This window comes from Strix aluco, chromosome 19 (assembly GCF_031877795.1).
Source record: "Strix aluco isolate bStrAlu1 chromosome 19, bStrAlu1.hap1, whole genome shotgun sequence".
Taxonomy (NCBI): Eukaryota; Metazoa; Chordata; class Aves; order Strigiformes; family Strigidae; genus Strix; species Strix aluco.
Genome location: NC_133949.1, coordinates 15,016,192 through 15,027,106, shown reverse-complemented (window position 1 = coordinate 15,027,106; position 10,915 = coordinate 15,016,192). Strand labels below are relative to the sequence as shown.

Here is a 10,915-nt window from a genome sequence, read left to right as displayed (position 1 = left end):
CAAACAAACACCATCAAAAAAACACAAACACCATCAAAAAACCCACTCTTAATTGTGTCTTCTCCTAATCACACCAGCTACGCTCGCATCCTTTCCCCAGTAGTTTCCCAGTTACCCACCAGCTGTACCAAACCCTCAGCGCAGAAAAACATCTCTAACTGCTGCTCCACCGCCACAGCCAGCCAACAACCTGCCCGAGTCCTTGAGAGCTTCCAAGAATTTCCTGATTTACACCACGTGAGGGCTGCCCAAAGGGCACACATATATTGCCAGGTTTTCCCCACTAATTTGGCCACATACCTGCTTCAGAATAATAGCAGGCACGTGCCAGTGAAGTACACAACTGCCTCGTGCAGGAGCGTGGCAAAGCCTGGAGCACGGCTACACCCTCCCAGCGGGTTACGCTGCCGCTGCACAAATCCAAAGTTTTTTGCACTTTCCGAGTCACAGCTTGGCTTACCGGCCATCCCAGGTTTGGGCCAGGAGCAGAAGGGCGAGTTGTAACAGGCCTCTCACATGCAGCCACAGAAACTAACGGTTCAGAAGCTGGACAGTCGCTGTCATTTCAGATGGAGAAGGGGAAGAAAAAACCATGAGGGTCTCTTACTCCCAGCCCTCAGGCCACAGCTGCACGTGAGGGTAAATCACACTGCTCCCCAGTCCAGCCCATGGCAGAGCAGCTGGTCCAACTGGGAATGCTCTGCCCTGTGGTAGCCACCCCAGTGACTTTTTCCAACACAAAATAAAAATTAATTCCAACTTTTGGCCTGTCTGCGCTGCACGGGAACTCACCCAGGGCACAGCGCAAGGCTCTAGTCTGTGTTCTAAATTTGTTATTGCTCAATATGCTTCAAATAAGTAAAGGAAGACACAGCCAAGCTCAGTAAAGCCGCAAGGGTGAAGCTCGTTACAGCAGATGATCAAGCAAAAAGCTCTGCAAGTAATGTTGGCAAGTTTTGAGAGAAGTGACAACAAACAGACCACCAGGCTGTGAATGAAGCGAGTGAGAAATCTCTCACGTGTTGTCACATCCAACTTCACAGCGCCTCTCCTTTTTAAAGCACTTCCATTTGCAATTTCTGGCAAGCCAAGAGCATCATCAACAGTTAAAAATGCAAAACGGGATGCTCAAAATAAAATTTTTACCTCTGTAAAAATCCACGGAAGGCAGAGACACAAAGCTGCAGCGTAGGAGACTCGGAGCTGTTGGTCTCTTCCCTTGGGCTGGTGATAATTGTTTGGCCCAAGGAAAAAAACGGGGCACAAGGCAGGAAATTCACATCCCAGCTGCCGGAGATTATTTTGTAATAAAATATCACACTCCTCTAGCTACAGAGCAGAATTGGGAATAAAGTTTGACCTTCCACAGATACCCAAGTAATTCTGCTGTAGTTACGCTGCTACCAGGGGGTGAATCAAGCCGCGCAAAACCAAACCACGGGCTTTTTTAAATCCTCCTTTTCACTGCCCTACGACACAGATTCACAAGAGGTTTTTTGCAGCACATAGAGCAGCCGCATCACTAAATTGTGTTGCAGAGAATGTGTCTGGGAGGCACAAAACAAGGGGGAAAACACCTTTTCCTTGTAGGGGAGAGGGGGGCAAGGAGGGAGAGATTTGTTTGACATGATTTACAACTGTTTGTGAAGGTAGTTTGGTTCTTTAAAAGAAAAAGGAAACAAACGAAAACCCCAAACAAACATAAAAAACAAACAAGAAAAAATAAACAAAAGAAGAAAAAAAAAAATCAAACGGTAATTATTTTTCATATAGCCCAAAGCCAAAATGTTTAATAAAAAATAGGCAAGGCACTGGAGTTGGCAAGCATGGCAAGAATGACACTAACGGGCTGCGAATCCCGGTAAGATCGATTGTTATTCTCTTACGTCGCTCCCTGCCAGGTTCCGTGACTATTTCTGTAGCAACACGCAACTTTCTCTTCAGCAAACAGCTGTAACATCCCATCCTGCGCCCTTCTGAGGTGACCAACTGCATTAAGAGTCACTGAAAAAGGGCAAAGGTCCAAATTATCTGGTATTGTTACACTTTATCCTATTCCGAATTTAAGCAAAAGTGGAATAGGAAGAGCATATATATACACACACACACACATAAATAGCAGCTCCTGCACCAGCTATAAACAGACAACGCTTCCGCAGCTGTTGGAATGCAGGAGGCAAGTGGTATCTGCCACTGCAACAGAAGACCTGAACCGTCAAGAAACACCTTTACTACTGCAAGTAAGACACCTGAAGCATCAGAACTTTCCATTTTTAAGGAAAATGTTTAATTTTCCACTTCCGTGCTCCTATTTTCCGACTCACAATTTGAGATAATAAATCTTTCTGAGGTTCAAGACTCGTTATCTCCAATTATACAAATGGGAGATGGAAGAAGAACGTGTGGCACACACACGATCACGGAAGGCACTAGAGCCGAATAACTGAGGCATATTTCCCCCAAGAAAATGTCTCGTAACTGCCAGGTTGTGGAGGCAGAAACTCTGGCTCCAGGCAGGTGAGTGCCACAGGCAGGGCACATCCTGTCACCGGACAGCAGCACGGCTGTTAGGAGGGCAAGGGATCTTCCTTCTGCGTTTCTGCCTGCTCTGGCGTCTGCTCCTTCTGATCTTTCTTCCCTTCCTGCATCTCTTCCAACAGCGTTCGGAGCTGCAGGTGTATCGCAGAATCCCTGCTTCCAACATCTTGGTGATCCTCTTGCGCTACCTACAGTTAAAGACAGACAATCACTAACAAACAGGGTTGTAAAAAGTTTCTGTCAAAGCATGACTGAAGAGAGCAATGGAAAGCAACAGCCCCAGTTTGTACATCCAACAAAAAAGCTGTCAGAAAAGTTCTAACTCATGCTTAGGTCATTTTTAAGGTACAATACAGTGTTAAGGTATCACCAGGGCGAGAAATTTAAAATGAGACTACTGACCCCAAGCTAAAAGATGAAAGAAAGTCAGTGATTTCATCTTTTCAGGTGCTCAGGGGACAGTTTACTTTAAGCAGAACCAATTTCTGTTCCTCTTCAGCCTCTTTCACTGGGGAAAGCACCACGGCCCCGAGATCATTGGATAACGAGGAGAATGGAGAGCGTATTACAAGAATAGTAAACGAATTTAGCTAACAGAGTTTAAAACTGCAGGTTTTATAAACAGCTCTTCTCCCTTCTTTTTGGGGGTGTTCAACTACAAGGACGGCATTCTCAGAAGAAATGGTAATCAATTAATCATGAACAAGGCAAAACATTTCTAACCATCACAGAGCAGCCATGTCCTACTCTACTGGACATGCTGGTCGAGAAGCATCTTGTTTGTTTTTTTACCCCATTTTACGTTAAGAGTTACAAGACAACTGCCTGAAGTAACGAGGAATTAGACTCCATGTGCCCAGGAGCCATTTTCTCTCTTGTACATTAGAGAAAACAGAAAGCTGTACCAGAACACTTTCAACGGTTCGTTTGGACAGCTATTTTCTTGCCAAAAATGTAAGTAAACAACCTCCAGACTACAAACCTCTATTTCTGTCCCTTTAAATAAAACATGGGGGAAAAAAACCCAAAGCAACAAACCACAACAACCCAAACAGCAAGATTTATGCAAAAAATTCCAGTTCAGGATCCAGATTGAAGAACAAGAGCGAGAGGTTCTCATTTACCCCCTGCTACCTTAGAGAGCACGTGTATACGGTAACAGGCACACGTATTTCCAGGTGCTTTGTACAGACACACTGAGGGATGATTGGAAAGCACTGAAGACTTAAATCTCTCACCACCAGAACAAGTACTTCTCTCTTCTGTCCCCCAAGTACCTCAGCCTTGGCCAGTCACGTTCAAGAATAAGGGGAAAAGTTCACTCTGTACAGCAAAGACGTTTTATTACAAACATCAGGTGCGTGACTGTTTTGCTCAGAATTTAATTCAGACTAACTCAGCATTAAGGGCCTGGAAGCAAAGTTTTCTGAATCCACTGGTCAAGCAACTCTGTGAATGTTTACTACTTACTCTGTCTGTCCCTCTTCTCTGTAAAATTATCCCATCGGCTAAAAGGGCTTTTCCTGTTTCTTCAAACAATTTTTCCTCTTCAATTTTTCCTTCTTCCTTCAGTTCATTGAACTTCTCAACAAACCTAGATGTCAAGATTATAATTTTACTCCCACAAATAATGTTTTGGTTCACCAAAAGGAGAAAGGGACAAGTTCCAGGAACATTTCTAGTTTAATCACAAACAAATCCTACCTCTGGCAAGTAGATTTGTAGTTTAATTGCGACAGGTCGAAAGGTCTTGGACCACTGCCATAAATTCTGTAAAATCTCCTATTCAAAAAGAGAGATGAGTTTCATTTTTCAAACCATCAAAAAGGGATGGAGTAAATAAACAACATCAGAGTCATTTAATTTAGGCTACAACAACAAGCATTCACATAACTGTTTCTCCTTTTCCCATTAGCTATTATGTTACACAGAGATGTTTAGTCCATCATTTTTAAGCTTTAATAAATTCTAGCTAATCTTCACCACCACCGGCGAGCCAGAGGAGCACTCTAACTTCTTCACAGAGGGTTTAAGCCCAGCCTGGCCACCCACCACAGCTTACAGGAGTGGTACAGGCATCACCAGCGACTGTAAATAGACGGCAAATAACAGGGTACAAACACACAATGATATAAATAAGCAGAGAGAACGTTGCTTGAAGGCCCAGCGACAGTGAGGCAGCTGTATCACCCCGCAGGGCCAGCGACAAGGGGCAGAGGAACGTCTCCGGTGGATGGCGGGGCTCAGGCACCCCTCGGCGGCCATCCCCGGAGGGGAAGCAGTAACTCACGCTCGCACTTGGTCCTCCTGGTAGAAGATGGGAGGGATGACATCCTTCACCTTGCCGTAGCGCGGCCTCGGCACGCGGTAGACGGGCTCCCTCAGCGGGGGGAAGGCAGCGTAGACGTCGAACCACAGCGGCTTCTCGATCACCCCGATGCGGAGCAGGTTGCGGGTCCTGCCGGGGGAGAGGAAGCTCAGCGGACACCTGACCGGCCCCAGGGACCCCCCGACTCGCCCTCCCAGCGCCCCCCAGGCCCCCGCACCGGCTGAACACGCTCCCAATCTTCTGCAAGCGGCTCCCCGCCATGGCGGCGCCGGCGGCCAGGCCTCCCCTAGCAACGGCTCCACCCTAGCAACGGCCCGCCCTTCCACCCGGAAGCGGAAGCGCGCGTGCGCTCTCGCCGCTGCCAGGGCGCGCAGCCAACTGCCGATAGATGCGACGGGAGGGGGGGCCCAGGCAGCGCCAGCCGATGGCCGAGCAGGGCCTCAGCCGGATCGTGTCCCCCCTCCCCTCAATTTAAAGGGCCAGCGCCGCCGCCCCCGCGGCCACCCCAGCTCAGGAGCCGCCGCCGCCAGGTCGCGCACCTGAGGGGGGTGAAGGCGGCGGCAGCGCGGGGACCCCTCAGCCTGGGCCTTGTCCCCTTCAGAGCCGCTCTGAGCATCCAGCCTCTGCTTCCAAACAGTCCCCGCTCCTCCTGCCTCGCCAGAGGTGGGATTTATTTGGGATTAAACTAGAAATGTGCCTGGAACTTGTCCCTTTCTCCTTTCGGTGAACCAAAACATTATTTGTGGGAGTAAAATTACAATCTTGAAATCTAGGTTTGTTGAGAAGTTCAATGAACTGAAGGAAGAAGGAAACATTGAAGAGGAAAAATTGTTTGAAGAAACAGGAAAAGCCCTTTTAGCCGAAGGGATAATTCTACAGAGAAGAGGAACAGACAAATTAAGTATTAAAAGGAAGGGCCGCGTCCTGACACAGCAGGATCTTCCTCAGCACCGGCCCTGGAATGACACCAGCGGTGCCTCCCTAGAGCCTCCCTGGCCGTGGGGCCGTGGGCGCCGGGCCAAGGCGGCCGTTGTCCCCCCGCGCCGCTGCCCAGCACGTGCGGGCCCTGCCGGGGCGGCCTGGCCGCTGGCTCCGGTTTCTTGAGGGAGCCGTCGGGGCTGCCCGGCTGCCGGCCTCGGGGGGCTGCTGCGGGTGATGGGGGAGGACAGCTGTCCCGGCCGAGGGACACTGTCCCAAGGGAAGGAGGAGCTGCTGCCGCCCACGCTGGCCGGTCCCACGAGGAGGGGACACGTCAGACGTTGCCGTTGTGTGCTGCGCCCGCTCCTCCTCTGCGAAGTCATTTCTCTCCTCCGGCAGGAATGACGTCCCCAGAGGCTGGGGCTCGTCTCCTCCACCCGCAGCACTTGACACCTGCCGTGTTTGCTGTCCCCTAAGCTAAGCACCGCTACGTCCCCACGGCAGCCAAGGAGCTTGGGGACCGGTGGTGACATGGGGCTGCAAACCATCACCATGTGAAGAGAATCAGTCTCGCCCCGGTCGCCTTCTGGTGTTGGGTCTCACCCAGCAGAGAGCGAACGGTGGGATTTGCCGCCGTGGTTTGCCCAAGCCCTGTCTGGGGGTTGCACGGGGGCCTGATCCTGCCCTGGGCAGCCCCAGCACTGCTTGCTGGGCCCAGGAGGTGGCAGCAGACGGTGCCTGGCTGCCCAGCACAGAGCCCCAGTCTGTATTATTTACGTTGATTTATAAAATCCAGCAGCTACACCCAGACTCTTTCCCCTGTGTAAACAGCCGGTCAGCGTTTCCACCAACCTGACCTGGGAGAAGTGCGTGGCAGCGAGCAGTGCCTGGTCACTAGGTGCAGCCCTTAGCTTGGGAATGAGCTGAGGAGAATAAAAATATCTCTCTCCTTCCATCTTCCAGCCTTGCGAAGGAAGGGGGCGGTAAATTTCCACCGCAGACTGACAGCCAGCAGGTACTCGATGCCAGTCTAAAACACCTCTAGCATTCATCGTCATCTGAGCACAGTTTTCAGTCCTGGGCTTTTCTCAGCTGCTGGTTTTTTTTTAAACACGGTTTTGAAAGAAAAACCCTTGCCCCCGTAGAGCAAAAGAATTCAAAAGGGAGTTGCTGGGACTGCTCCAGGGCTGCATCTGAGCTGCTCAAAGGACTGGGCAGGCCCGGGTCTTTTCAGCTCTTTGAAAAAGCCCTGGCTCCCCCGCGGGCTCGCGACAGCTTGCTTGGCCTCCGCAGGAAGGCGACAGCCAGGGTTTCTCCAGCATTTCGATGCTTTTGACATTTAAGGCAAGAATGCCTTGACTTTTTCCAGCATCTTCTTTCACAGGGAAGGTTTCCAAGCCACACGTGAGGCTGGGAAGCTCTAATCCTGCCAGCAGCCTAAAGCTGCTCCTGGACAGCTGGCGCAGGGCAAGCAGACTCCGGCTGCGTCCCCTGCGGGCACACGGCCCCATCCCCACAAGTGAGGGGGATGCTCCACATGTCCCCCCCGGGGCTGCCCACCTGCCCTGCTGCCAGGAAATAACCCTCCTCCTGCATGTCCCAGGCTGCCCGTGGCCAGGGAAAGTGGAGGTTTGGAGCAGTCCCTGGATTCACAGCCCCTCCAGCCAGACACTGCCTTGCTCAGGCTGCCCCCGGGGGGCTATTTCTCAAGGGCAGCACAGTCTGGACAGGCCAAATGTCCTATTCTTCCCCAAAACGAAGGGTTGGAGACCGAGGTTTTGGGTGCTGGCTGGGGACACCATGGACCAGCTCCTGTAAATGGGGCTTGACAGTCCCTTGCCCTTCCCTCACACCTAGCACAGACCTCCCCCTCATTTTTGGGTTCATTTTTAAGCCTCTGAGGAGTTTCTCACCAAAAGTTTTCCTCCTCCAGCCTGCTGCAGGGAACACGAAAGGAAGGGGAAGCCAAGCCCAGCGCTGAGCAGGCAATTCCCTACGGGAGTGCTGCTGGGACCAGCCCCTACAGCAGCGACTCCACCAACGCCATCCAGTCCATCTTCGCAGACCCAGCGATCCGGCCAGCTCAGTGTGGAATTGCGTGGGGCTGGAGAGGAATAACGTGTATTTCAGAAATAATTCATAGTAACAGCGTATTTCCATTCCGCCAGGAGACAACATGAAGGAGCCAGACTGCCTGCTTGACAGACACGGAGGAGTTACTCTGCGATAGTTAATGAAACAGTTTAAAGAAATCTCACACGCCCCGTCCCCCAGAGGCTTGTTATTTTCAGAATGAAGCGGGTAAGCCACAGCATTTCTCCTTTTCCACTCTTTCCTGAAAGGCAGGTCCTCACACACGTGGGGGGAGCTCACACGGGGCCCCACACTCGCAGCCTCTGACCCCGGCAGAGCCCTTTGCGCTGGGCTCCGGCTGAAACCCCGGCTCGAGGACGGCGGCGGGGAGCGGTGGGTGCCCCACGCACCCAGTGTGCTGCGGGGTGATGGTGCTTTGAGGCGAAGAGCATCCTCGGCTGTGCCAGGGCTGTCCCTGAATCCTGGGCTCTTGCTGCCGCTCGCTCCCCGTGAGCTCCCGGTGCTCTTCTCGCTCTCTGCCACAACCGGCACCGGCGGGGACCTGCTCCTGAACCAAAATCCTGCCGCGTGGAAGCAGGAATCGCTCCCGGATGGAGATGGCAGCTCACCAGCGATGGGCCTTGCGCCGCGCTCGCTTTCTCGAGAAAATCATCGGATGCAAATTCAGCACCATCAGGAGCAGGGAGGCATCGAGCCGCGGCGGCTTTCGGGCTTCTGCAGCCATGAGGGACACAGCTACAGCGGGCATGAAGGGAAGAAGCATCTCCCTCCCCAACCCCATTTTTTAATTTGTCCCCCTGTCCAGAAATGGGTGAAAAAAAGCAAAATACACCCCAGCGTTAAGAGTACAACAGGACTTTATTATATGAATTACTATTAAACATCTTTAAGAAAAAAATCACTTATGGAAATAAATTCTAGAATAGCAACACTCACAAACGTCACAGATTGCTTTTGTTTTCTTTTTAAACCATTTTGTATAGAAGTGATACAAACATCACTGAGAATTGTACATTTTTATGTAAGAAATGCATTTTGCCTTCCAAGCTGGTTTTAGTGGCCTTTCTACTCATTAGACCCGATTTTATTTTTATAGGACATAAACCCAATCACTCTTCATCCTCCATTAAAACGATGCTTTGTGCCTCCAAGATATTTTGAAATGGCTACAGAGTGACATCATTCAGAGAGGCTTCACTGAGCCTCGGAGATTTCAGGGTAAGTCGTTAGACCGTGTTAGCAAAGACATCCCCGAGCCCCTGCGGCCGCCCGCCCACCCGCTGCCAACCCCCTGCGCTCACGGGCAGGCCCCGTCGCAGTCACGCATGTGCCCAGACCCCCCCCCAACACAAAATCTTTGCTGGCCGGGTAGACGAGGCCAGCGAGGCCGAGGGGTTCCAGCGGTTGCAGCAGGACTGACCTGTGAGGCGACGCGGAACGCGGCTCACCCAGCACCGGGCTGCCAGAGAGAGCTCTGCGCCATCCTCCGCAGCCGCGGCACGAGGCCTCCGAGGAGCACGGCAAACCCTCCACGGGCTCGGCAGAGGGAAGACACGCTGCAAGCGCCCCCAGGGCAGGAGCGCTTCACCAGATCGACCCTCCAGCAACAACCTCCTCGGCTGGGAGAAGCAGAATTTCCTTCACGCAAGAGCTCCTGCCCGACTGCCTGTCGGGGCTTCCTGCGTTCATGGAAACTTCTCTGAAAGTTAAGCCCTCGGTAGCTAAGAGGCGCTGGAACATTGACAAGCTGATCCGGTTCCAAGCTTGATTTTCTTCCAAATATGCAGAGAGCTGCTTTGGATTGGGAGGGAGTAACGGCAGCCTCCTACGGACCCCAGAGCCAGCGAGGGTAGGAAGGGAGCCCCTCCTCCACCAGCCTCAGGCTGGGAATAAAGATCCCACCCAGGGACTAAAGGACCTTCTGTTCCCATCGGCAAAGCCCCAGCTTCACACTTCGCCCCTTGCGCCCGCAGCCACGCTGACACCCCGAGCACACACGCCCCTCTTACCCCGCGGGGTGCAGGGCAGCCCAGCGCAAAGCATGTGGCTCCAGCACCCCCCTCCACCGCAGCACCGGGCACACGGCGGGGAGCAGGCCGGGCTCGGAGCCCACGTGCGTCGAGGCGCGGCCAGCGTGGCTCGGGATGGCTCTAACCCACCGGCCGGGCTGCCGCGACGCCAGGGATGCTCCTCAATCCTTCCTTCGAAAGAAAAGGAGCAGACCCCAAAGCCAGGAGCAGCTCGGTGGGGTGCATCTTCCGCTGCTTTGAGTTTAGGAACCCAAAGCTCGCTGGTGGCCTGGGGTACTCCCAGCTCAGCGCGTCCTGCCCTCGCCATCGGCACCCCGCTGCTGCCGGGAGCGCTTCCCCGGTGCCGGCGGGACATCACCTGCACCCCACGGCCCCGGGCACCTCAAACCAGCCCCGGCGCCCTGCCTGGGGACTGGGGAGAGGGCGAAGCTCAGGGGTCCCCGCTGATCCCTGCCGGCCCTCGACAGGTACAACGGCTGCGCCGCTTGTGGGGAAAAGAAATCTTGGCGTCCACTTCAAAGGCAGGCGGGCTGCGGGCGGGTTTGAAAAGGAGCCTGTCGGGAGGCAGTGCCTGCAGTGTGGGCTTTTGTTACCAAACCCCGCGGAGAGGCAGGGAAAACAGTTGCGTGTGTGTTTGATGGCTGGGGTTTCTGCGTCTGCCGCCTTCGCAGCTCCAAGCTTGCAACATTTGTGCTGGTTCGCAGGAGCCAGAAAGTGAAACAGGCACGTCTATAGCCACCTCCTGCATTTAGCAGTAAACAGATTATGCCGATAAAGGAGAAGAAAATGTGCTGGCGGGAGCGATTTCTGACTTTACGCTCGTCACTCATTACTTACACGGGGAAGGAATTTGTTTACGTAATTATTTTTAGCATCTCCGAAAGCTGCAACGATTCAAGCGTTGCCTGCCAGCCCCCCAGCCCTCCACCGCGCTCCCCGGCCCAGCGAGCCCCAGGGTGGGCACAAGGAAGGGTGCTCTGCTCCCACCACCGGCCAGCCCCGGCCC

The 10,915-nt window shown here is 53.1% G+C and overlaps 1 protein-coding gene across 1 annotated transcript; it reads right to left on the bottom strand.

The window, feature by feature from the left end:
• Window positions 1-2,264: 2,264 nt before the first annotated feature.
• On the bottom strand, window positions 2,265-5,195 carry MRPS23 (mitochondrial ribosomal protein S23). The gene is made up of 5 exons (XM_074845305.1): window positions 5,085-5,195; window positions 4,829-4,996; window positions 4,243-4,320; window positions 4,009-4,132; window positions 2,265-2,726 (listed from the first exon to the last, which is right to left on the bottom strand). Exons 1-5 carry the CDS (start codon window positions 5,126-5,128, stop codon window positions 2,568-2,570), a joined length of 573 nt encoding a protein of 190 aa, XP_074701406.1. The 5' UTR covers window positions 5,129-5,195; the 3' UTR covers window positions 2,265-2,567.
• Window positions 5,196-10,915: the final 5,720 nt, after the last annotated feature.

What these genes read in the sequence shown, in the direction of transcription:
- MRPS23 (XM_074845305.1), bottom strand. Translation starts at nt 5,128, where the DNA reads ATGGCGGGGAGCCGCTTGCAGAAGATTGGGAGCGTGTTCAGCCG. An exon ending in ATTGGGAGCGTGTTCAGCCG is followed by an intron (nt 4,997 to 5,084) that starts GTGCGGGGGCCT and finishes CTCCCCCGGCAG; the next exon opens with GACCCGCAACCTGCTCCGCA. An exon ending in AGAGAAGAGGGACAGACAGA is followed by an intron (nt 2,727 to 4,008) that starts GTAAGTAGTAAA and finishes CTTTAACTGTAG; the next exon opens with GTAGCGCAAGAGGATCACCA.